Source organism: Molothrus aeneus, chromosome 5, assembly GCF_037042795.1.
Source record: "Molothrus aeneus isolate 106 chromosome 5, BPBGC_Maene_1.0, whole genome shotgun sequence".
Taxonomy (NCBI): domain Eukaryota; kingdom Metazoa; phylum Chordata; class Aves; order Passeriformes; family Icteridae; genus Molothrus; species Molothrus aeneus.
In genome coordinates, this window is record NC_089650.1 from 59,750,741 (window position 1) to 59,778,176 (window position 27,436).

The 27,436-nt window shown below is 39.3% G+C and overlaps 1 protein-coding gene across 1 annotated transcript in view; it reads right to left on the reverse strand.

Annotated features, from left to right (window-relative positions):
• Positions 1 to 14,276: 14,276 nt before the first annotated feature.
• SEMA3C (semaphorin 3C) overlaps positions 14,277 to 27,436 on the reverse strand; it is a 116,746-nt gene continuing 103,586 nt past the window's right edge. Inside the window, exons 14-18 of the mRNA XM_066550933.1 lie at positions 26,253 to 26,294; positions 24,827 to 24,984; positions 21,524 to 21,591; positions 18,559 to 18,689; positions 14,277 to 16,716 (exon numbers count right to left, since the gene is read on the reverse strand). Of these exons, the coding sequence (XP_066407030.1) occupies positions 16,303 to 16,716; positions 18,559 to 18,689; positions 21,524 to 21,591; positions 24,827 to 24,984; positions 26,253 to 26,294 (813 nt within the window). The 3' untranslated portion in view covers positions 14,277 to 16,302. The remainder of the gene's footprint in view (positions 16,717 to 18,558; positions 18,690 to 21,523; positions 21,592 to 24,826; positions 24,985 to 26,252; positions 26,295 to 27,436) is intronic.

A 27,436-nucleotide genomic window follows, 5' to 3' on the forward strand; every position in this document is an offset into this window, starting at 1 on the left:
CCCAGCTGGGCAGGGTAGGGTTAGACTGGCTTTGGTAGGCATCTGTCCAGCCAGGAATGGTCCACATGCATCCATGCAGGAATGCCACAGAGCCAGCAGAAAGTGGCAGAAACTAAGGCTTTACAACTCTCTGCATCACAGTTTGCAGAGTGGGAGTAATGTGCAAACTGTGGGGCGCTCCCAAAGGCAAACAGTGGAAAATTTTCAATGAGAAATGAGAGTTCCATATTTGCATTCTATTTTCAAGGAAATACTGAGCTGAAAGAAGAAACACTGTGCAAGTGTGCAACACCTGCAGCTTATCCTTTCTGTATGTACAGGGAGAGGGAGTACCAAGGACTCTTCTCAGAATTTTCCTACATCCAGGAAAGGAAAATGAAAGAGCTAAGAGTTTCAAATTTCTCCTACTGTGCCCTCACAAAATTGATTCGTCCTCTTCCAGAAACTGAAGGAAAGAGCCTGGGCAGGTCTAATAAGACTTTCTTTCTGCCATTGAATGTCCAACCGAACATTCCTGAAGCCTCTGCTTCTTTTTCCATTTGTGCAGTGCTGGGAATCTCAACTTCCCGGCTTCACCATGCAGTTTCAGCGATGCTCACTAGATGGCAATGCAATATCTAGGCAGCCCCAAATCCTCCAAATGTCCTGGAATATCCTGTCCAGAACAGCTCACCCTGCACCGGCTTTTGGGTGGATACACTTGGATGTGCTGAGCCTTCCGCTGAGGACCTTTTTATTTCACATTGATTCAAAACATAAAAAATATGCATCACATCACTGCCTCACATGGTGTGGATGGTTGCAGCATTTCCAGGAGACAGATATTATGGAGCCCTTACTGTACCATCAGAGCATCAGCTCTCACTTTTCCTTCTTTTCTCCAGCCAAAAAAAACCTCACCTGCTCTGATTTTCCCTGCTGCCTGAGGCTATAAGGACACCTGACCATGATCACAAGCATTTTATCCCAGTTTTGCTAGAAATTCTGTTGTGTTTAGAAATGGCTCTGTATGGATTTATGTAATTTTGTATTTCAGATATTTGCTTAAATATGGGAACAATATCCCTCTCAGATCTTCTGTTGTAAATCAAAGCTCTAACCATTAAAGGAAATATTGCCGTTACTGCAGGACATGTTTGGTTGCAGAGAAAGAAGGTTGTATATGTTTCTATTTTTTGTAAATGGGAAGAACAAACATATTTACAAAAAAATAAATGTCTAGATAGTTATAGGTTGGGAAAACATATGATAACAATATCCAGTTAATAAGATGCCCATGATAGCAGTCATGAATGACTGGAATAAAAAAAAAAAAAAACAAAAACCCATGTATATTGCAAACTTTACTTTTAGTCTGCCTTCAAAAATGTGTCTAGAGACTGTTCTGTAGGGTTTTCAGAGTGAGCAGTCTATGAGCCATTTCTGACCCTTATTGTCAAAGCAACAGTTAAAGCCCTGGTGAGAAGCAACACCGCAGCAAGCTGTACAGGTCTAGTTGAAATTATGACTACTGTTCACCTGTGTCCATTATTTATGGAAATAATGTATTTGTCCATCCCTCTTTGTATATTTTAGAAATGTAGTATTTATGTACTTCACAGAGTTATGAAGATAGGCTATCAGTCTCCTTAATTTAGAAAATTAGTTTTTGTCACTGAAGAAAAATGAATTTTAAATATCTTTACCCATACAAGCTGAACTTGGCACAGAGATAATCCTGTTGGGAACCTGGTACCAACCATAGTGAAGACTTTTGTGTTGTTGTGCATTAAATGATTTAGAAACTTGTATCCATTATCCAAATTAGCTCCACAAATGAGCTTTGCAGCAAGTCTTCCTTGATGGAAGCTCAGCACATGGTAGTTTATGTCCCTGATGAAGACTAAGCCTTCATGCTGGGTGCCTGGAGGGCAGGAAGAGCATTGCCAGGTCTGAGGAAGTGGTGGAAGCATTTTAAAATGACAGATTTGCAATGTGTATTAAACTTTCTCCATTATTGACATTGCCAAAGGAGATTTCATGGGCAGCTGCCATTCTGTGGATTCATCTCCAGCTGCCGGCTCCCGAGGGAGCACACACAGCTGCTGATGTACAAAATGCTCTTTTGGGGCTTCTGCCCTGTTACTCTGCTTCCTCCAGCCCTCAGCAGTGGCTGCCACGGGATCCTCCAACCAGGCATTGACGATCAGCAAAAAAAGATATATTGTGAAGCAGGAGTCACTGCACATATGACATCATTACTGCATGCCCACATGAACAAGAACAAAAAGTGAAACTGCTTCACCTTGTACAAGGCTGGAACTCTCCATTTCACCATCTGCAAACTCACCCATGACATCCTAGGCTGCATCACACTCACCTTACCCATTTCTTTGCATTGATAGCCACCCATTGCTTTGATAATGATTCCAGCTTCCTGCACAACCTCACCTCGGATCCCCAGTTAATCAGGATTGGACATTCAAAATCAGATGGCAGGGAGATAACAGGAACACATTTTGAAAGAAAAAATGTATTACATCCCTTTAGTTAGGTGTGGCCTCACACTCCTGAGCAACTTTACCGTCATAAATAAACAAACTAAATTCGGTAGGGGAAAATGTGCACAAACCTGTTTTTGGACATGATCTATATTTTCCCTGCATAATGCAGCCCCATACACAAGACTGATAATGTCTTTAAGTTCTCACCAGCCCCTCTGCTTAAAAAACCCTTGGTTTCAGTGAAAATATGTGTGTCCAGGGCTTTTCCACATGGAGTATTAGGGATTTATTCAGTGTGTGCCAACAGTGTAGCTGGAGCATGGGGCACCATTTTGGCACAGAGAGCTGCAGAGTCTGAGATGGGTAGCCTCGTGCTGACAGTCTGACTGCAAAAAGCACAGCCATGGTGTCATCAATTTCTGAACATTACAGGATTAGGAAAAGGATTGGAAAAGAGTCACAGGTTGCTTGGCAGGACTGAGGTGTTTTATAACTGTGCTACCAAAGGATAAAAACCCCTTACACCTTTTCCAGGCTGTGGTCCCTGCTCTTGGTGGCTGCAGGTGGGACTCAGAGAGGGACTTTCCTCAGGCAGCAGTTCTGTCTTCTGCAGCTCAAACCTCCACGGGCAGGGTGTTCACACCCAAATGTTCCCAAAGATCCCAGCACTGCTTACATTTATCATTTCTAACAATTTCAGTGCACCTTAAACAAGAGTTGGTGAACTACCCCTGGACCTCATGCCCAAGGCTCAGATTGCTCTGGTTGTAATGAGCCATGAAAATGTGAGCCCAGGGCAATGGATCATGATGCCAACAGACACCACCCAACCCAAAGAGCAGCTGAGGAGCAGAACCCAAACCTACCTACAATAGATGCCATTTAAACAGCACAGGCTTGGATGGCAAACCAGACATGAACTGCTGCACATGGTGACCTGCTCTGCCTTCAAGCAGATGGTCCACTCCAGCTCCCAAAAATCCAATGGAAATTCTTCCTTTAGTGCAGTCAGTGTCAGTTCAAGACATTTGGCCTTACTGATAGGTTTCTTGCAAATGAAAATTTGTCCACTTTGTCTTGTTTCTATGTCCAGAGGTTTTGCTGCAAATGAGAAGCAGCAAGAATTTAGTGAAGTTCCAAGTAATGCCTCCCAGTAAAAGATTTTGCTCTTTCTTTTATGCATTTCTCTACTGAAAATCAGTGGTTTGTAGTCAAAAGTTAATAAATGTACCAGCTTTAAGCATCTGGAGAAATCATAGTCCAAAATAAATTGTATGCTTTATGTATTGTTTAGCTCTGGTGTGGTCACTTGATTCCTGAGGAATGAACACATTCTGTGTGTGTAGGACAAACTCTTCACCCTAAGAATGCAATCTAGCAAACACCAGCTGTCTAGGGTTTTAGCCAACAGAACAGGAGAACAAATAATGATTAAAAAAAAAAAAAGCTAGAAAGCTGTATTTACAGCTGCATTAACACTTAATAACATGAATTTCTATCAGGCTCAAGAACAAAACTGACCTTTAAGAGTAGCAAACTTGGAATATAAATGCAAAACACGGCCTGATTCTGAAAGCTCTGATAGAAAGCAGGTTTTATTCTTACAGTGCTTGTCAAGCCTTGGACTTGGAACCACAAAGCTCTTTGCTTGCAGAGCATTTCCAGGCAGACAGTAAATCTGTCTGATTTGTGCAGTTTGATATGACAGCATGGCTTGTGCAACTCTTTTAAGCAATAAAAATACACCCTATACTGCAAGATTGTGTCACAGATAAAGGAGATCCCTCTTGCATTGTTTTTCTTTTTCACAAGGGTGCTAAGGGTATTGAAATGCTCCAGGCTCATGCACATATGGTCATTTATTGATTGACTCTGTAGATCCAGTTACAGCAAATGACATTATATGCTCTCCTCCCTAATTACTTAATGAAATCCCCTTGGGCTGCAACAATTTCCATATCAAAGTGGGTGGTTCATGCATAAATATAATGACTGGAGCTGAAGCAATTCTTTTAAAAGCAGTGGCATAAGGCCAAAGGCCATTTCCTACAATTAAATTAGGTAATTTAAAATCAGGTTTGATCAGGTGCTGAGGTGACAGAGGTGTGCTGGGTAGTCTGAGTTACTTTTCAGAAAGAACATTAAGTTTGTGTATCTCTTCTGTTGCTGGAAGTGGTCTGGAAGCTGGATAAGGTGGAGGAAGCGGCTCCTGGGAGCTGATCCTCAGCAACAGAGAGGTCAATGATCATTCCTGTGTTATCTGCTGAGGAACTCAGTTATTGCTGCAGCTTTTCAGCTGTCCTGCCTGTGACTGCTGCTGCTTCCCTCACCTGCTGACATAGAAGGAGCCCATCACTTGTGTTATCTGACCAGGGCCAAGAGCAGAGGCCTGGCCTGGCACTGTCACAGTGGAATAGGAAAGAAATAGCTCCATTCCACAATATCTGCTGTGTTTAGGGCTGCCCAGCACTAGAGAGAAAGTTTTGGGTTTTATCTTGGAATTAATCTTTTGCATTGATCGTGGGACGTGTCTTCAGGAGAACTGGCTCTTCAATGTCACCTCTCTCTGGGTGCCTAAATCAAAACTCCCACTTGACCTGCTTTCTGGCCACAATTAGATAAGTGTCATCTGCCCACAGGTGAGCAAAGCAGTCACCTAAGCTCTTAGAAGTTTTGAGGCTTTCCACAGCAGGTATTATTCTAATTAAAAAGTATGAATCTCCAGCTGTTCTCAGATTATGTACAAGCAAGCCCAGACAAACACCCCCAGAGGAAGAATCCTCTCTTCTTCCCATTTCAGTCACAGGTCATGGCCTAACACAAATATCAATTGCTCCCCAACCAGAAGAGATTGTATTTACTTCTCTCAACCAGTTTGAGATTAGCTCTCTTGGTGCATCTTTAGCAGGGGTATCTAAGTATCTCGTGCTGCTGTTGTTTGGTTTTGCATGGAAAAAAAAGAAAAAAAGAAACCTCACAAGCCTCAGTAGCAAATTGTTCAGGACTGTCACCTGACAGACAAACCAACACTCTGTTTTCTTTGAGCATTTAAACCTCCCTCTTGCTCGGATTGCACTGCAATCCAGCCCAGAGCTTTCTCCTTGTTCCTACTGCACAGAGCAGCCCAGCTGTGGCCTGAGGCTTGCTCAACACCTCTTGCTCAGGAAGGAGGACTGACAGCAGCAAATCCTGAATGAATGAATCAATGAGATCTGAATTCGTGTGACACATCCTTCTGCAATAATTTGAAACTTACTCCTGCAGAAAGTGTGCTAATGTTTATTTGAAAGCCCTTTGACCTCACTGAGGTATTGTTTCCCTCAGTGTGCTGGGCAATAAACAGCTGTATCAATATTACCTTAACAGAAAACTGTTTTCTCTGTGTCAGTTCTGTTCTTTTTCTGTGTGTTTTCTCCAGTACATGGGTAGCAAAAAAAAAATCTCTTTGCAAATTCAGATTTAAAACTGGGGGTGAAAAGGATCCTGATGCTGTTCTACAAACCTGGAGCTACATCCATGGGGGTGGCTGAGCTATGGTCAGCTTGCTCATGTGCCTGGAAATCACTGTGCAGGGTAGGATGCTCCTGCAGGCTTTACAGGACTCAGCTAGCACACACCAGCAAGTCCAAATCATCCTCCCAAAGCTAGTTATAAAATATCAGCAGTTGTTTGCTTACAAGCAGAATACGAAGGCTGTATAGATATACATTGTGTTTATTTGCTATAACTCCTTTTTCATCAGCTTGAACCCATTTTTTATCTTTGTGGAAAGGCCAGTATGCAATGTGGGGTCAGTGGTGATAAGAGAAACTGAAAATATTGGAGGTTAAATGTCTTTTGAGACTTGCATTTTCATTTTAGCTGTTGCTATGTGTGTGTAGCTGTCCACAGACCAGAGTGTGAGATCTGGAATGACATACTCCTCTTGAATTGCAACCAATTTTCTGACCAGCCAAATGAAAATATAAATTCAGGCTATGCTCAACTGTGTCTGCAGCCTTGCCATATTAATTAAATTACATATGGACCCAAGTGAGTTACAGGCAAACAAGCAAAAAAAAAAAAAAAACCAAAAAACCACAGAACCACCCTGCAAAGACAGTTAGAGAGATCAAGGGTCAAGATTTGTGGCAGCAAGAAAAATTAAGCTGCACAAGTGGTAGAAATGCCTTTATTAGGAAGACAAACTTCAGAGGTACAAAGCCCTGTTACCTGGCCAAGCAGCTGTTACCTACGGCAATGGAAGGGATTTTTAAATTTACATTTCAAAAAAATTCATCCTTAAAACCAAAACACTGTTTAGTTAGCAGTGCACTATTAATAGTTTCTAGTCCAGGACTGAACTGTAGAACTGGCTCATTTTACAATACTTAAGTGTGGAGGCACATTGTAAACCCAAGTTTTAAGCAGTCTCTGATCAGCAGTAAGAGGAATGCGAGCCACATGCTCGTTAATGTAATGCAGCGTGTTCTAGCACCATCTAGCCAACTTTAAAGGCAACTTCAAGGCAGCAAACAGGTCCCAACTGCCACAATCCATCAGACTGGCAGTAATGGTGTTGTTGGAGCTGATGGGCTAAACAGCACAGTCACAGGACAGCCAGGGTTACAAATTCATCCATGTGTCTCTGTTTGGTTTAGGACTGAATTCACTCCTGAAAAAACATGGTTCTTCCTACAAGGGAGAACATCCAGTGAAGAAACTGTTTAGCAACCTTACTAATCACCCAGAGGACAGGAAATAATCCAGGGCTTTGGGGTGTGGAGATGATGGAGAAGAATAAAATTATTGCAGCTATGACAGAGATTTGTCAAATAAAATCAGCATCGGAGTGCATTTTAATTTCTACATAATGCCTACATAGTGTAGGAGATATTTTAATTCTAATTTGGGGGGGTTTGATTTTTTCTTGTTACTGAGACCATTTTTCTCTCTTTTTTTTCCCCATATATTCTGAAAATTTTCTCATTACTGTATGTTTGCAATAATCTAAATTTGTGTATGGTAACCATGATCATAGTAACCTAAAATAAATAACACAAAAAATAAATGTTCTTCTCAGTGATTTGGAATGAATTTATGAGGAGATTTTATAGATCACCCTTGACCAGGTGGTGAGAAAGATTTCCAATTTAGAAGACCCTGGACACAGGAAAAGGAGAGTGAGCATGGTTCTTAGAAAGCAAAATCCCACAGGCCTTGTTCAGCCCTCACTCATCCAAGCTGAGTAATGTCAGTAGGAGTTTTCACTAGGAGCCTGGCTTAAGGAACTGAGAAAGGGACTGCATTGGACTGGGCTGCAATTTAATAAGTCTTCAAGGAAATGCTTGCTGGATCTTTCCTAGGATCTGTGGATAGGAATTGCTAGATTATGAATGCATTAGCCAAGGAGTTTATGACATTGCTTAAGACTCAGGGTATTTTAGCATGAACTGCCTTGACTTAAATTCTGGTTCTTTCATGAATTATATATTTTCTGTTTTTTTCCAGTATCTAAATTTCAAGTTGAAAGTATATTGCACCTTGTTTAGTGAAATACAAGTGCGCAGCATGCTGTCAACATTTAAGAAACTGCTCTCCCATCTTACATCTGAAAAAAGGTCACTGCCAAGAATTATTTGCAAGTCAGTGTTCCTGCTTGCTGCACGTGCCCTTCTTTGGGATGCTGGCATGACCCAACTCTGTCTTTGTGCAACTTGGTGCTCTATCCTCATGGAGGGACTCAAAATAATGGCCTGGTCTCAATTGTTGCTTTGCAAAATTCTGCTGATGAAAAGCAGCCCTGAATTGACTTAATCAACCAGTTAAATGGTGTTTATGACTGTCTCAGCTTTCTGGAACAGCGCAGAGTAGCTGGAGTAAATGGAAGGAGAGGCCCAGAGCTGCCAGTCTGAGGCAAAAGAAGGGGAACTGCAGCATTTCCTTCTCTTCCCACCCTGACAAGTAAGGCAATATCTGGTGTAAACAGAGCCAGGGGGATGCAGCATCTGGCATGGCATGACACTGTCTGCCACAGTCAGCTCTGCCTTCACAGCCAGGAACAGCTCAGTCATCAGCAGTTACTTCAGAGGTTTCCCTCAGAGGGAGATTTATTCTTGGCACCCCAACCTGAGTGCTCTCAAAGCAGGAAAGCTTGTACCACTTCCAAGATTTCTGCTGGCTGAATTTACAGTTGGCTGGAGGATACAGGGGAAGTTTCTGTTCAGCTTATATGGTTTTCGCCATCGTGTCGTTAGCTCCTTTCAAAATAACAGCTTGCCTTCTTGACAGGAACGAATAAACTGGCAAGGCAATTCTTTCTTTGTTAATCTCTAGCTGGTCTCCAGCACCCCTAGTAAATGAACTGTCTCTAACTCCATTTGGCCTGTGTACTGCACCACAACAGCCCCTCTGCAGGGAGGGGGATGACCAGCTTTCTCCAGAGGGCCAGGTGGTTACCAAATGGCACCAAACGCTATTCCTTACTTCTGGAGCCCTGGATAGCTCAGCATTCATGGTATTCTCTGCTTTAACCATTTCCTCACAGCTCAGACATCTCTAGCTGGAAGGCACAGCACATGACAGATCCATGCATAGGAAAAACCCATTTATAGGTAGATATCATTAATCTTTCTAATTCTTAAAAAACTTGCAAAGGGAAGAAAACTTGTAAGCTTATTGTTCCATATATGTGAAGGAGGCACCTGGATTTGTTGCTGTAATAATAAAAGTAATCTTTCTCTTCTATGGCAAAAGCTTTTACCCCTCTGAAGAACACAGTCTAAGGGACAATTTTTGTGCTCAGTGGTTTGGATAGCTTGGACTAATTATTCTCATTATTAACCTCAGTTACAAAATAATTTCTCCTACAGGTAATTTAACTGAAGATGTTTAATATGGCAGTCTACAAATAGATCTGTATAATATAATTTATTGATATTTTAAATCCATATCTTTAACTATATCTCAAGTTCCCCAAAACAAAGTCCTGGCTAGGAAACTTTTAGTGTCAGGTATGGAATAAAGAACACTCTGCAACCTGAATGTAGTGCTGAAAATAATGGAATAAAATGTTTCTTGAGTGTGAACATATACATGTACCTAGTAGTTTAGTTCCAATCTTTCTTCTTAAGCTCAAAGGCTACAAACATCTTGGAGGGGTTTTATACTTTTTATATTTTATTTGCTGACATTACAAAGCAAAAAAAAACTTGATGAAACAAATAAAGTGCAGCATCTTTTGAAGATTATAAAAGGTAATATATTTAAGAGTATTGGTGTATAAAAGGGCTATAATGAAAAGAGTTAAATTAACATGGGACTATTAGCATGAATTTAGCTGAGGAAAGGAAAAGGAATAAAGGAGAGTCCATAGAGAGAAGGAGGAATAGAACTCTAAAGAATAAGAGCTTTTAAGGAGGAAATGGCTTAATTTTTAACCAAAATTAAGTGGGGCATAAAAGCTCTTCAAGGTCTCAACTAGAATCTCATTGTGAGCAGTGAAAGGACCTTAGTCTTGGTGAGATTTAACCTATGGGAAAATTGGGCTTTCAAGGCTAATATAAAATTAGCATTTGTCCATCATATAACAGCATGCAGCAATGAGGAAATGTTCACAGTGTTCCTGTAAGAACCATGGCATGTTCCATTGCTCTGCTTATTTCTGGGGTCTTCTCCTTCTCTCTGTGCCATTTTCAGCAAAGCCTTACAAATATTACAAAATTTTTTCCAAATATTGAATCAAATAATGAAATTTCTTAGGCAGATATTGTAGGCAAAACCATATATAATACAGCTTTCACTGAGGTTTTATTATACAAAAAGCCTGAAAGGAAGCCCTGGACATCATGTCTTAAGTTGTTGGCTTGAAAAAAAGTAAAACCAGAAGTAAAACCAGCATGGCTCTTAGGGGCCTTGAACTGCAGACAGGGAGAGCAGATACTGTAAAAAGGACTACTGCAAAGAGCCAAGGAACAGCAACTATCCAAAGGGTTGTGAATCCAAGGTTAAACAAATGCATTTTTCTTACTCCTTCCCCACACTGCATGTTGCTGTACAAGCTAGAAAACAATCCTTTTTATCAACTCTCATTTACCATGGACAACAATAATGGCCATTTTTTAATTTGGCTTTTTTTTTTCCTAAAATCCTTTAGAAAAAAAATATATGGCTCTATAAAATGCTGGATATGTTGAAATCCCTTTGCCTAAACTGCCTTGAATGTGGAGCTCAGCAAACATTCAGGCTCATTTATAAGGCCAGCATATGAGGCTGTTTGTTTATCAGGCATTCAAATCAGGAATAATGAAGCTGATAGAGTGCTAAGAATACACAAATGCTGTTTGCTTTGTAAAGCTGTATATGGAATTCAATAATGAATCCTGGGATATAGGACAGTCTATCACTGTAGAGTAATTATTTGTTGACTGCTGAGCCAGCTGTGTTGAATTTGCTTCTTGGTGTGTTCAGAATGCCAAAGCATCTCTAAATCTCAGTCTTTAGTTTAGATTAGACATGTTAAATGACAGCACATTTTTTATTACTTACACTGTGCTAGCCTCCTGATGCTAAAAGGAAATTTTTCTTGAGATGATATAGAACAAGGTAAATTGGAAAGGAGAGTGAATAGAAGAACTTTTGTTGACTAATTACTTGTCTTAAAATGCTCTCAGAGATGGTAATGGCAATATCTACAAGCTGTTGATGTCTTGGGACTGTGAGGACTGATTCTGCCCATGTGGAAACAGAAGAGGACACACATCAATGTTAAAGAAAGGTAAATACTGCATGGAAAGCAAAGCTCCTCTGCATGCAGGTAGGTGTGAGCATGCATGTATATCTGGGACCTACTCTGGTCAAGTGTCTGTGTGTGGTTGTACTTGGGCTCACAGCACAGGAACTCACTGGGGTGCCTGAGAAGGGCTCAGTGTAAAGGATAAAGAAGCTCTGGTTCCCTGGGACCTAGCCAATTGCTTCAGGCAAAAGCCACAATGCCACAACCTGTTTTTTTTTATGGCCTGCACAACAGAATTACATCTGCTGCCTTCATTCTGGAGGCAACACTTAATTCCAGAGGCAACAATAATCTGGTAGCATTGGGAGCCACACCAGTGTTGGCAGCTCCTCTCGTGCAACATTTTTCACTGGTCACCTCTGGGCTTCTGTGGCTGCCTGGGTGGGTGTTTACCATCAACTCCATAATAGGGGCATGTCCTAACTCATCTATAAAAAGAGGAAGTGTAGCTGAAGTGAATATTGCCTCAGTCTTGTGAGAAAGTGCCTGAGTTCTGCATCCTGCACTTACTCAAAGGGAAACCTTATTGCCACCAGAAGGGAGACCTTAGAAAAAGCAGGAGCTCCCAGTGGAGGAAGAAAAGTGATCTAACAGACATTTTAAAGTCAAGGGAGAAGTGTTAGACACCTAGGGTTCTCACATCTGAAATCCAGGTCTTGTTTTGCCAGGGCTTGGAGCCAAGGAATCAAAACCTTAAGTGCTGAACCCTTCAGGAGAGGGCAAAAAGAGTCGGGGAAGAAGATCAGCAAAAGACAACTGAGCAGGATGGACATAGGATCAGACCTGGTAAAGTTTTCTCAGAGTGTAAAACTCTGTAAATGTCCATCTGTTTTGGATCCTTATCCCAACATTTCCTACAGCATGTGGGAGTGCTTGAAAACTCAGATTCTGACCCAGACTGGTCTGAGTGCTGAGCAGGTAACTATCCAAGATCAGCACATCTAGGAACCAGCCAGTACAGAAATCCTGGAGTGAGGTCATCTTAGCCACTCACACCTCATAAAGCCTTGCAGCAACCTATCTATCTGGGAAATCAAAATCTGGGTTTAACAATCCAGAACCTTGTTGTGAAGGTCAGTATTTGTGACATTTCATTTTCAATCATTATCCCAAGGAACTGATGAGGACCTATGCTTCCTTGTTAAAACCCATCTGGATAAACAGCCAGTAAGAAGAGCAGCAATAACACTGCTCAGATGATAACTGCAGGAAAAAGGAGCATACTGGAGGTGTCAGGCAGGTAATTTCACTCCAAGTACAAGCCAGGAAACTGGGAGAGAGCTGTGAGTCCCTGTGGTGCAGCCCCAGCAGCCTGTGTTCCCTGCAGAGGTGCCTGGAGAATGCCAGGAGTCTCAGCTGAAAGAATCAGGATTTCACAGAATGTGTGACTTTTTTTTTTTTTTTTCCCCGCAGTTTAATAAAAGAAAAAAATTTTTATTCTCTTTTTAAACAATGAATGAAAGAAAAGTAACCTGCTTTTATGCAAGGTGCTTATATGGGATAATCTCCGAAAAAATTAATCTCTGACTTCTCATGAGTTCCTTGTTATCTCTGTGACTGGGGCTTCAGTCCAGAGCAGGGCTGGGAACTGACCAGCTACAATACCTGATGCTCCAAATATTTTCTTGAACTTATTTGGAAAATCTAGAGAATTGTTTTTCAGGTTCTTATCTTAATAATAATAAAAAAAAAAGTTCTTTTTTTAGTGCACATCCATAAGGGGGAGCCAACAAATTTTTAAATGGTGCAACACACTTTATTTTGTTGGGCATTTTAGATATTCAATTAAATAGCACTATGTTAAACTACATTTTGTTCTTTCTTACACACTATATGATGCATATTCACTGTCATGACAGTTTCATCATGCTAGGAACTTATACACATACCTACAATTTTAAAACCAAGATTCTCTTAATAAAACACGCATATCTACAGTAACAACAATTGCAAAGAACACATTGTTAGGTCAAGATTTCAGCAAACTTTACAAACTACACAAAATAAAAAGGCAAAAAAAAATACCAGTACACAGTGAAGTTCTTGGCAGAGAACATATCTTTACATTTGGTGAAGTTATGCCTAGAAGTCATTTCGCTTTTGCATTTTTTTTAAGGAATAAAATTATATACATTATTTAGAAATCCTCCAAATAGGAAGTATTAAATAGCACAAATAATATTACAGTCTTAAATTTTGGTGTTACCTACAGTAGAGGGGCTACTTTAAACAAAAATTGCAGTTTGTCTATTCTGTACATTTAAGGCCAAACACTCAGCTGGTATCAACCCCAGTAGCTGTAAGGACAACAGGGAAGTTACATTAGTTTATAGCAGCTGAGCATCTGGTTCCTGACTTTTCTATACATGCAGGAAGGCTCCTAAAGCATGGAAGCTTGGACCAGTTATGCACTGACAGAAGCTAATTATATTTATATACTGGAGTTCTCATGCAGCAGGAAAAATGTTAGTTTAAGTATAATCCCTTAAACAGTCATACCATAATAATGGTATATGAAGCAGCTTTAAAAATATTATTTTATAATCACATGAAACTCTGAGCTATGCTGATTGTTTTAATGGAATCCCTTATTGCCAATATTGTATTAGAAAACAGTGTAACTGTAATTTCTGAGGCCTAATGGGGGCCTATTAAAATATCACTGTACCTAACCACTTGAAGGGCAATTTGTACCCTGAAACACCTATTAATCACTGTATTCCATCTGGAAGCAATTCTGATCCTCACAACAGACATTAGTATCACACTAACTCTGCAGTGAATCTGCTGGGGAGATAGGAAGAGCATGGCAGCATACAGAGAATATGCACAAGTCATTCCAGGAGGTAGTTCTAGACCAGGGCACTTGATTTTTGGTTTGTCACTTACACACCTCAGAAGTCAGTCATATTCAGGGAAAAAAAAAAAAAGAAAAAAAGGAAAATAAAGGAAAATAAAAGAAAAACAAACAAACAAACAAAACAACAAAAAAAAAAAAAAAAAGAAAAAAAAGAAGAAAAAAAAGATGGATTTCTGGATTTCTCCAGAACCTACTTTGCTAGCTCTTGGGGCCAAATTCAATCTCATGAAGGTCAGAGGTCAGAGAAAGTTTCCTGATGGTTTCCATAAGAAAGATCTTAGTTATTAATGTCTAAATATTGCAGAAATACACATTGAGACCTTGAGTAAGGAGAGCACTTAACTAGATGGCAATATGTGAGCAGGCTGGCACTGCATGCTAGCAGTAGGCACACAAATTAAATTCAAAGAGATCCCACCAGCATAAAAGGGATTTAGAGACTGTTTAAATGGTGTGATCAGGGCTCATTTCCCAGCTGTCCTTCACGAGGTGGTGATAAAGTGACAATCCAGCTAATGGCAGATAAATACCAGTGTTACCTCCATTGCATTAATCTGAATTCACACCGACACAAACCCAGAAGTGTTTCCCCATGCCCTGTAGAATTACTCCAAGTGTATTCTAATAGAATTAGAATTATAACTTAACAACTCAGATTTGAGCTGAACATCAGTTTATATTTTTGTATAATGCCATAAATAATTGTGATTTTTCTAGGGTACTCATACGTTTTTAATCCCTGTTACTGTTTTGAACAGACTCAGTGGCTTCCAGAACACTCTTACATAGTAAAAGCATTGATAATCTGTCCCTCTTTATGGCATTTGCATTGCTCAAAAAAAAAAAACTGATTGCTTTTCCTAGGATGACTTGGTGTACACTCACCCAATTTTCAACAAAATTTGCTTCATTAGACATGACAGCTGCTTCTTAAACAAAAGATTTCTGTTTGAACATGCCTCTCAAGTTATAGTTTTTGGTTTTTGACCTAAACCCATTTTTCAGTTTTATTTTTCCCTCATTCCTTTTTCTTCTTTTTTTCTTTTCCTGATCTGCTTTTTACCAGAGAACTGAAAATAGAAGCAAATTGGGAAAATAATATGGAAAAGAATAAGGGTACAAAAACTGGAAAATGGGAATCGTTTAATTAGAAAATTCTAGTTAAAATATTTGCAACTTTGAGAAAACAGTTGAAAAAATAATGTTTTAAAAATTTCAAAGACACTTATGACTTGTTTCCACATTGCAGACTAGCTCCAATTTAATCATGGAACAGAATAAAGATAATCTATATTTTTAATTTCTGAACAAGCACTATATGGTATATCTACATTCTGTCCTTTGAAAAGAAATTGGAGTGTAATCCTTTGAAAAGTAGCTAAAATACCTAAGTCACTTAGGTGTTTTTCAAAATTGTATGTATAATGAACATTCTCATGTTACCTTTGTGCCACTTATAAAGCTATGTAGTGTTACAGGACTCCCTATTTTAATAAAAATCAATATGAGCAGAGGTATTTTAAGTTACATTGCAGAACTCATTAATTTATTACAACTCATACTATGCACAATAATCAGTGCTTACTCTGATAAAGTATAAATTCTTTGTTTTTCTTCTGTTTGTTCCTTCATTTGACCTCTGAGCAAATGAAACATTTCTAGTACATTTTACTTGCTTCCTAGCTGCATGCATTCACATGATTTGATCGATGAGTGAAAGCTGTAAACCCAATATTGAGCAGTAAACAAGAAGAAACTCATGTTCTTAAACACAGTGCAAGGAAATCTTAGTACCATCCTACTCTAAGTATGCATCTTAACCCAGATTCTTTCACCACCAGTCTAGCTGGTCCAGGTCCAGAGTTGCAAGACAAAGCACTGATTTTGTAAAAAATTCTATTCAGCTGTAATTAAATACTGAGATATTAAAGGTGAATCTGGTTTAAGATGAATACCCAGTGCTGCTTCTAGGACAAAGCCCAGGCTTGAATCACTAAGTACCTAAGAAACAAAATGCTCTGAGTTATTTTCTTATGTTACACTGCATTTAATTGGGAGACAGATCTTTTGTGTGTCTTGCTGGATTTTCATTTAATTTTTTATCAGATTTGCACGAATTTGTTCATGATAGACAAATATAAGCCCCCTACACTGAGGACAAAAATATCTATTACTATAAAATAAAATTAAGATCCAGGTAATTGATTTCTTCTATTTCTACTTTTTCTACTATTGATAAGGGCCTTTAGTTTGCTGTAGTCCCCTCTCATCTTCTGGGATTCCTCCCTGTGCTGCCCTGCCTGCCTGCTGTCTTTGCAGTACTGGTTGATCATCTGCATCTCGGAGTGGCTGAAAGCCCCCACAAAGTCCTTGGGGTGGAACTGCAGCGCTCGCACCGAGCTGGCCCAGGTCCAAGGGGACCACTTGTCAGTCATGACAGCCACCATCTCTGAATCCAGCACCTTGAAATTGATCTTTGCCAAGGTCTGCTTGAAGTTGTTCTCTGTTGCGATGCAGTGGTAGAGCCCTCGGTCGCTGTCCTGCACGGAGCGAATCAGGAGCCCGTGCTCAGTAGCTATGATCCTCTCATTCAGCTTCACCTGGAGAGCAAAAAGGCAGAAGGAGCCTTTAAGGGAAGGTTATGGAACAACAGAGTACTGGAGCTTCTGGTAAGCTTCACTTCAAACATGACTTTCTTGAAGTTACTGTATTTTTATATAATTATCTTCAAGAGACCACCTTTAGAAGAGAGCATTTCAAAGAAGGCAAGTGTCGCTAAAGAAAATGACTTAAATAATTTTATTTCTTATGTTAGAATAAATCTGATCAGGATGTAGACAAAGATGAAAATCTGGAAACCACATGAAATAGAAGTTTTCATAATGTTTGAATAGAAGGGTTGAAGAAATGAACTTTTATTTGCCCTGTTGCACTCCTGAGATTGTCTCTTTCAGCATCAAGAGACTGCTGCTGAGACTCAGTGGAAAAAAGGTGCAGGACCAGAGAGGCTAATTTGGCATTGAACTCAAGGTGGCTTCTCATTAAATATTTTGACTTTGAGCAGGTTCCTGCTGAAGAACTCTATCTGCTCTGCAGAGTCTGTAGCCTCGTATAAAAATTATCACCACAGTGGTCTCAAGTGGGACTTGGCTCAATGTTAACCAAGAGCACAGGTACTCTCCTATTTCCTTTCTGGCTTCAGACTCTGCACTGTCCCAGGAGATGGTCACATCATCTGAAAGAAGCAAGTTACCAGAGCTTGTTATCATCCAATTATAAGTGAATGTGCAGATGTCCCTTTGCATATCAGTATGAAGTAAAAATTGCAAGTTCAATCCATTATGAAAGGAAACCACTGCTGGTATTTTTCTGAATGGTTTTTCTATTTTGCTACTGTATTTTGCATTATACTTGGTTCTCTTGGGAACTAATTTACTTATTATGGTATTCTGCTATTGTAAACTTTTGTAGACATTGTGGAAGATTTCCAGACATCTGAGAGCTTGAAAACTAATCAACACTTTGATTGCCTTATTCAGTCTGTTGTACCATAAAACTGCATCGATTCTAATATCTTTACTGAACCTAAGAACAAAAAAAAGGGAGATGTTCTACTGAAGCAATGGGTTAAGGAATTGCACCTATTGCCAGGACATGGCTTTGAATAGTTAGAAAACTCAGTGAGACATTTATAATTCCCCTCTGTTTTTGTAAAATGGCCTGATAGGAGAATAATACTTTACAGTATTTATAACCTATCAACAGACACCACATTACTTAAAAGTTCCTTTTGAAAGATGTTTCTTTTTATTCATATAGTAAGTGCCTTGGATTTGCAATGGATTTTTTCCCCTTTTATATTACTTAAGGAAGGAAAATTCCCCATACACAATCATACTGTATATTACAGTGCTGAAACTCGAGAGCCTTAGAGAGTGCAGTAATGGAAAATGTGATTGCACCATGGTGAGGAAATGCTTTTGTCAATACGTGTTCTTAGCCTGGACTAGTTTCTTGCTAAAGAAACCTTTCACATTTCTCCCAATTTTGCCTTTTATCTCTTCAATAGCACAGAGGAGCTACTGCATGCTGACTTCTTCCTGAACTTTATACAAGTTCTTCCTTTTATGCCTATTTCCTTAGATCAATAAGAAGTTCTGAGTGCTGCAAACCTTCAGTTTGCAATCAGCAAGGTGTGAAGCAAAGATTCTTTAATTTTCTGTAGCTGTTCTGATCTGACAGAAATCTGTGGGGCTGAGGATGAAGTCTCAGCTGTACTGGGTCTGCTCTTATTCATATGAGTAAATGATGGTCACTGTCCTGCCTCCACACAAATTCTCCAGCTTCACTGTAGCCAGACTGCCTGATAAAACCACAAACTGTTCCCTCCCTTTATCATGCTGACTGAGGATCCTTCCAGAGCTCCTGTTCACATAACTCACCTCTTTCCTCCTGTCATTGTCTTTCTGTAGCAGCCATTTAATAGAAGCCTGAGGAGATTTAGGTGTGCATTCCAGAAAGGTGGTGTTGTTTTTTACTCCATACTGCACTATTTCTGCTGCGTTTCTGTATGCTAGAAAGAAAGAAAAAAAAAAAAAGAAAGAAAAAGAAAACAGGTCAGGATACTTTGAATGGTGATTTGATTAAGAAAACATGTAACTCTTTGCAATATAGATTAAATGAACTATGCCTGATTCTGATATTGGCCAAAATTAAATATTTTTTAGGAAAAAATTTCAAATAAATTAGACGGAATGTGAAGAAGCAAATTCAGTTTCAAATCCCAATGTTTTCAGAGTGACGTGGTCTGTTCTGAGAAATTAGGACACCTATAGGCTGATAAACTTTGGTGATGGGATAACTGAGGTCAGGGATATTTTTCTGTGAAATGATCTCATTCTCTACTACTCCAAAAGAGAATGAAGCATTTAATTTATTTCTTCACCTTTTATGAGTTGGGGGAATAAGGCTGTATGATCAAAATAAAGCATCATGCCCTAAAGAAGGCTCCAGCTACTCCAGCTGCATCCAGCATCCCAGGGAGGAGAGAGAGGGCAGGCTGGGCTCCTGCTCCTCTGCTTCTCTTCCAACACATGGATGGGACTTGGCTCTCAACCTGAAATGTGATGAATATGTAGACAGGCCAGCAACAGAGAGAAAGAGAGATTTATAGCACTCCAGAAACACCTGGGCAAGTGCTGAGCATATGTCAGCACTTGGACTTGTGTCCCTTTATAGTCTCCATAGATGAATAACTGGCAGCCACCAGTAGGAACTTCTGGATGCTTATTGCTTTAGTCCTCAAAACAAAGAACCTCCAGATTGAAAAGCTTGTCTCATATATGAAATACTTTTTTTTTTGAGAAAGGAGCAATGGAAATTATTGAAATAATATGAGAACTGCAAATACCTAAAGGTCTGCATGTCTAAAATCTGATTCTGTTCTTGCACAGTCCCAAGACTGGCTTTTCTCAGACTCTACTTTATCTCCAATTCTTTTCAGTTTCTTTCATCAACTGATATGTGAAATTGAAATACATTCATCTGAAGGAAGGAGATTTTCCTGGTTCTAGTCCTTCAGCACATTTAGGAAGCTGTACCAAAACCAATTCTAACTAATAGGAGAATAATGTGGAAATACTTCACATTCAAAATGCATTTCTGTAATGGCTATAAGCGCTAACACAAACATAACAATATTAAACAGACGTGAAACAAAAACATACATGATTGCCTAGTTCTTGATGATTTATTTAAAAATAACAGTGTGCCAAAAATGTTAAGTTTATATGTGCTTAGAGGTCTACCATGTTTTAAGACTTGGATTCAGCATGATGGCTCTCTATGAGCATGGAAGATTCCTTGGCTTTGCTTGGCTCTCTGTTCTTTTGTTCTTTAAGTAAATTTTACTTTTTTCCCCAAACACAGTCATTTTGCTATAAATGGCTGTAAATTATATTTTGCAAGTGTCTAAATTGCTCTTTCTTTTCATCTTTTTTTTTTTCCAGGGAAACAACTGCCATCTACCTATCCTATATCCCACTGCTACTACTGAAACTTCCTTTACAAAGATGCTAAAATACATAAACCTATAAATACATCCACATTGCAAAAGTGGCTGGAAAACAAGAAACTTGCTTCACAAGACTGTCAAGGTTGAAACAATTATCCCCCCTCAGGCCAGAATGCAGACAGTTGACATTCTCACATTTTCCACATGGAAGGAGGAGACACCCACCCTTGGGACAGACGGACAGACAATGGGTGAGAGGTCTCAGCACATGCCTGCAGGGGAACTCAGCATGCCTGCAACTCAGCTCAAGTTGCTTCAACGTGGATCTCTCAGAGTTCAGGTGTATTCTCTAACACTGGGGCCATCTCTTGGAATTACCTGCTCAAACTCTTCAGCTTCATATAAATTACCTAATACTGACTCATTTAAGCAGAGGGATCTACACCCAACTGACTGCTGTGATCTTCTCTGATCCAGGAGATTCTTCCAACAACCAGTGGAGACCATTTCAGTAGAATTATTATTAACAGAACCTTTCACATGTCACTCTTAAAGCATTGTTCTTTGATTAGAAAAACATCAGTAAAAACATTTACATTCAGCTCTATTACTTGGTCACCAGGTGGTACAGATGAGAACGTACTTCACAATTCAGGTTCATAATAGAGGTGAAAGGAGCATAATTGTCTGTGTGCCCTTGGTCTGATGGCATACATTGCCACTGCCTAGCTCAGACATGCATGGGGTTCAAGAGGATTGAATTGCCTTTATATATGTGTTTACTCCCATGACTTTGGGCATATTTTACTGGTGTCCATCAAACTAGAGAAAGTGCTTGCTGGGAGAGCAAAGCCTTGGCTCCCCTGGCCAGGCTGACTAAACAGTTGCACAGCTGGAAATAAGAGACTCCACAAAGAAATTTGGAATAGTTTTTTTTCCCCGTATAAAGGGAGAAGAGAATAACCATAAATCAAAAGACAGGCCAGCCTAGATCCTGCTGTTTACTCAAAGGTGTGCTCCAAAACTCAGTATGGAATCAAATATTCAGAAAAAAACTGGAGGTCCAAAGCTTAAATGAATGAAAAGGCATTAATAAAGACTGAAGGGAAACCAAGGTAGAAAAGTCCTCAAATTAACTTTACCTTTTTCTAGTCAACAGCTTCTCAATTCAAGTATGCTGAACTATGTATTTAATGTCTCAACATTTTATCATATATGTGCAAGTTTCATATAATTGGAAGGAAAGGTGCTAAAATGAAATCAAAACAAAACTCAGACTTGGAAAATAATTATGCTTTACCAGTAAACCATACTGATAATGTCAGTTACAATGAATCATATAAAGGAAAACCATGTGTTCTTTATATAGCATGAGGATCTCTAAATTACAGTACCTTTCAGGTTGAAACCTCGGCACTGAGTCAGAGGGTTTCCATGTCTCACATCTTGTCTACGGCTCCTCCTGCAATATTTTGTAAAAACAAAATATTATTCCAAGATAGCTACGCTGAAAATAACCACCTTTTTATTTGTGGATTTGCTGTGTTTTGTTTTTTTTACTAGATCAAATGTTAGGGATAATTCATGACCTACTGTGAGTGTGGTTTACTCTTGGCAGGCTTGTTGGTGTGAAGATACTGTTTAGGTGAAGCAGCATCTGTTGAAGCTTATAAAACAGGTGCAGTTTTTGTAGGTAAAGCAGTTGGGCAGTGGAGGCTTAGGGATGGAAGGATCAGAGGTGATAAATGAAAGAGACTTCTGTTCACTCACAATACCCATCATTCAAAGCCAGAACCTCCAGTGGAAACTCTTCATAAAGGCAAGCAGCTAACAATGAGATGCACAAGATTCATATCTGACACACCAGCACAAAATTATGACAAAGGGCATGTTCCCAACCTCGATTTCACCTGGTAAGTGAAGCTTACCAGAAGCTCCAAGCACTTTATTTTTGGTGCCTGTAGCCACCTTCGTAGCAGAGTGACTGAAGCATTCATCCAGAGTGGTGGAGAGCTAAGATTCTATTCTGTCTTCTACTTGAAGAGATGTGACTATTTCCAAAATATAATAAAACTCACCAAGTACTAGGATATTTCTAAGTAGGGAATTTAATATATATTATGGATGACAGATGTAAAATCACAATTCTGTAGCAAACTTTCTGGGGAGCTTATTGGGAATACTGGCATTTCAGTCCTCCTCAGCTAGCAAGTCATAGCTCATAGAATTCAGTGCATGAATTCAGTGCACTATTTTTTTTAATATTATTAAGATATGTTATTTTCATTGCTAAATATTGTGTAAGGTAGGACAGTATTTATCAAGTTCAAGAAAAAATATTAAATAACTGTATTCTGAACCATGCACTGAGGACTTGAGGATCAGAAACCATAAAAAGCCCCTGGAGCTCCAGTACTACAGAGGGAAGGATGACACATCTATGGCTACATTATACCAGGTAGTGCACAAACACAGAGAGTGCTCATAATCCCCTGTCATCTGATCCCATGCATTGTTTGAAAGGGAAATATTTGAACAGTGATGTGTCAGTGGAGTAATTACTGAAATTCCAAGTAAAGTTTTTATGTTTACCATCAAAATGATTTCATTTTATGCCTTGGGGTCTTAACCCTTGTGAACTATTTACACGAGTCAAGGGAGGTCATGAAGAATTTCTGAGTGAATGTCAGAGTTCTTGTGCTACCATGAGCTGCTCCAAACTGTCAGAGATGGCACATTGCTTGCATTATGCAGTTCTGTGAATGAGAACTTAGCACTTAGATATTGATTTTAAAAAAAAAAGTGGCAGTTAGAAAATAAAGGTAATACCCATAAGGTGTTTTGGGGTAAATTGAAGTTGCATGAGGAACTGCAGTAATTCACAGGAGACAGAAGTGTCAAAAGAAGCAAATAAGCAAATTCATACAGCAGAAACTACTGTCTAGACAATGGGATTTGGATCTAGTTACCAATGTTTTCTCCTTTGTAATTTGCCTTGTTAGATAAAGAGACAACTCATTTCCTTCACATATGAAAACCAGACTTTTTTCCATACAGTTAGAGGTGTTTATTTTGGTTTGACATAAGGAGAAAATTGCAAACAAAATATCAGCATGAAAGCAAGCCCCAGTGGAAATAACCCTGGTGGGTGTATATAATGGGGATGGCAAACAGGAAACTGCACAGGCTGGGTGTACCTGACTGCTCCTTGTACCTTTTGGCAGCTATGTTACTGTAGGAGTTAGGTGGGCTGAGACTTGGGGATTTTTCTTTTCATTCCTCCCCATATTCTGACCTTTGTTCCATGGAAGAAAACAATGAGTTGGCAGACTGGTGGCTGAATGTTCTCAATGAAAGCAGTTAACAACCCCACGTACTCTACCAATTGCTACGTGGCCAGTTTGGGCTTCACCTGGCAATCTCAGGTAAGGAATGAGTCAAGAAAACTTTGCAATAACAAAAAAAATTGTCCAGGGGATGACATTATTATCAGCAGATCCAAGCTTTGCCTCTTTCTGTAAACTGTCTCCCTCTATGAAGGAACAGGAACAAAACCCAGTGACTGTAAGTGGCCTTCTGCACCTGCAGCTCAGGTGCAGACACTGAGCACAGTCACAGCCTTTAGGTTGGATATCAAGAAAAGTTCTTCATCCAGAAGGTGGCTGGGCACTGGAACAGGCTCCCCAGGGAAGTGGTCACAGCACCAAGCCTTGAAGTGTTTGGGTAATGCTCTCAGGCACATGGTGTGATTCCTGGAGTGTCATCTGCAGGGTCAGGAGGTGCACTCAATGGTCCCAGTTTCCATCTCAGCATATTTCATGATTCTATGATTCTAGAATATGCTACCTAAACCTCTTCTGGCACAACTTGAGGCTGTTTCCGCTTGTCCTTTTGCTCGTCACCTGGGAGAAGAGCCCAACCCCTGCAGGCTACCACCTCCTTCCAGGTAGTTGTAGAGAACATACATCTGAAAGATTTGTACCCTCCGCAGTAACACTTCATTGTGTATTCTGTAGCTTTGTTTGTATAAGTGAAATCTTATTAAGACAAGAGCTCACTAAAGCCTTCTGCTATTAAATATTTCCCCTGGGAGGAGGAAAGAGACTCCTGTTTTGCATAAGATTATGAGATGGACTATTAGTTCTGTTGCAAATTAAACAGAAATTGCTTTCCCTGTCTGCTTTAATAAACCTCATGTCAAAAAGCCCAAATCCACAGGCATTACATGGAAATCACATTTGCCTAAAATTTTCCTGAAAATAATTCTCACTTAGGAGCAAATGAGGAACAAAAAAATATAAATGAGTTTATTCCTCAGACAGCCTGAGAGATCTTTTGCTGTATTTAGGGCTATCATAATTACATCCATAATAAGTAATTGAATTTAAATGAAGGGAACAAATGTCTCACTGATTTTGTGTACGTGAGACAGAAAGATTAATATTTATGATTAAGAACCATTTCTTTCCTTTTCTTTCTTTTTCCATCCATTATTTTAAATGTGAAAAGCTCTTTACCATACGCTCCTGCAGCATACAGTCCTAGGTGATGAATATCTACAAGCACAACAGCTATGGGGGTATTGTTTGTACATGCTGATGAAAGGAATGACATCCCACTTCTCCATCACATCAAAACCCTCAGAATGAAAGCCACCTTCCCTTGCAAATTTTACTGGGCTGCTTAACACTGCTCACCTTTTTCCAGTGGGATAAAACCTGGAGCAGGAGTTGCCATCCCAGGCGCAGTACGGATCTCGGGCTAGGCAGCAGTCAGCACAGGCGGTCCCGTAGATGTGGCAGCGATGCAAGGAAACCTGGGTGACCCCTTCATCTGAGCTCACATACAACTGTTGCTGCAGGAGGAAATGGGAGGATTTAGTTCAGATGTGGAGGAGTTTCACCCAAGACCTGGCTAACACACCCAAAAAACCTTTCAATTAATTTTGGAATTAACTCAAGGCCAAGAGTGGAGCCAAAATACATCTAAAGTCAAGATCAACAGCAATCTCCCAGGTGAACAGGCCTATATTATTTCCACCTTCCTCCTAGAAAACACCTAGAAACACTGGGGAATGTTAATGGTTTTTTGGACATTGAGTGTCATTGTTCTGTTCTGGGGCAGACAGGCTGACTTAATATTGCTCAGATTTGAGAACTTGGTTCTTATTCAGTGAGGATTATTGGTTCAAGCCTTTGAACTAAGTATTTTCTCTGCACACAGTCACTTTAATAAATATTATGCAGAGTTCCTAGTTGGATCCTCCATTGCATACATTTCCAAGATGTAAAACCTAGAGATTACGTTGAGGCTTATGGCCAGATTCTGATAGCATTATATACCTGGAAAAATAAGCAAAGAGAACTTTCACAATAAATCAGAGCTTTTGCAAGAGAAGTTCAAAGGGTGTAGATCATTACCAAAACATGGGCCAAAGCGACTATTTTACTCAAAAAACAATTAATCATTCAAAAAAATATAAATTAATATTGAACAAAAACCCCTTGAAATTCCTTTGATCTTCTTGTCAAAGAAAAAAAAAAGCATACTGAAATCGACTTAGTGAGTAATATTTACTTAGTAGTAGCTTTGTAAAGTATTGAGCAACATCTTGCTTACAAAATCACAGAATACACATTTTCAGCTTTTGTGTTAAGCATTTAATCAGAAATCCTCTCAGCTGTTTTCATCATTCTTATTGCCATTGTTTATTACTACTAAACAAACACGCACAATTGCACCACGGATCCAACAGCCCAAACACCACCTTTTTACACTGATCAGACAGACTTCCAAGGAAAAATTTCTATTTGGGACTTTAGAGAAAAAAACAGGGTGAGTGAATTTCCTCTCTAAATATTTTTTTTTTGATTCCTTAATTATAAATCAAAACAAGAAATCTGACACTTCCAGTTAATTAGAAATTATACATAATGAATAGAAATTGTTTTATCTTAGTGCAAGGGCATATAAACAGCTCGTGCAAACGTCAGTCAAGTTTTCTGTACTCATTATGGAAAACTTTCCTATATTTGTGTGCTCCACAAGAACTGATATTCTAACATCTAAGTCAATTTGCTTCTCAATTAATAAGCACTAAGCAGGCATTCCATTTTGCCTTACCTTTTTAGATGAAATCTTCATTGATGTTATAGGAGAATTACTCTGAAAGACAGAGTAACAAATCATTGTCAAGAACTTTGTCCCAAAATTAACATTTAAAAGTTGCTAAAACCTAAGTCATATCTAAGAAAATGATGCATGTTTATACCCAGAAAAGAGAGCACTCACTCCTACTAAGTACTGCTATTTTCAGAACTAAACAAATTACATGTAAACAATTAATGTCTCACAAAATATATTGCTGAAACTCAACCACATTATTATTACATGTATCTAAAAGGTTTTTGTATACTTATAATTAACCTGCATCTGTGCTATCTCAGAAATAGAGAGCCATTACTTTAACTTTGTAATAGGAAATGTTTTTTGTTTAATGATGATGATAAGGAAAAATCATAAAATAGCTCACTAATATTTACCACATGATCCAGATAAGAATACAAAGTCATTTTCTTACAAATTATTTACAGTGCATACAGTTTGGTACCATGCAGCATGTAAATTCAGATTGTCAATGACCAGATTATTTTAAAATGGCATGAGTGTTCTTGAATGTTTCTTTCCCAGAGACAGTACTGTACACTACTGTGTGTCATCAGAGCAGTCTATTAATGTCTTTGTCCAAATCAAATATTAAAGAGCTGGAAAAGGAGTTGTTACTTTCCTTGCCTTAAGTCATTATGTTCATCCAAACAAGTGATAAAATCGATGGTAATAAAAATGTTCAGCATTTTTTTACAGTTCGGCATTTGCTCAGTCACAAAGGAAACCCATAACAGTGGGTTAGGATTAATTGCAGATGACCACAACACAGCAGGGAGGTCAGGACCAGAAAATCTGGCTGTGAGTCATGTGAATTGGCAAAGGTTTGGAGAAGTTAAGAGCTGCTTCATGAACTGTTTGGAGTCTGCACGTCAAATGCAACACTGGATCTGATGCCACATTCTCCTTTCCTTGTTTACTCTAGAAGAGGATCTCTTCTTTGCTACCCTTGATATTAACTAGAACAGGGCCCATGATTTCATCCCTGCTCTCTTGGAGAGATTCATCCAAACACCATGATGCCACACAGATTGTAACAGCAGAAGTTATGATATCATGGTTTTTAGGGTTCAGGATAAAAAGGTCTGTGGACAGACACCCAGAAACTAGGTTTAGGCTAAGATGCCTCTCAGCCCACCTAT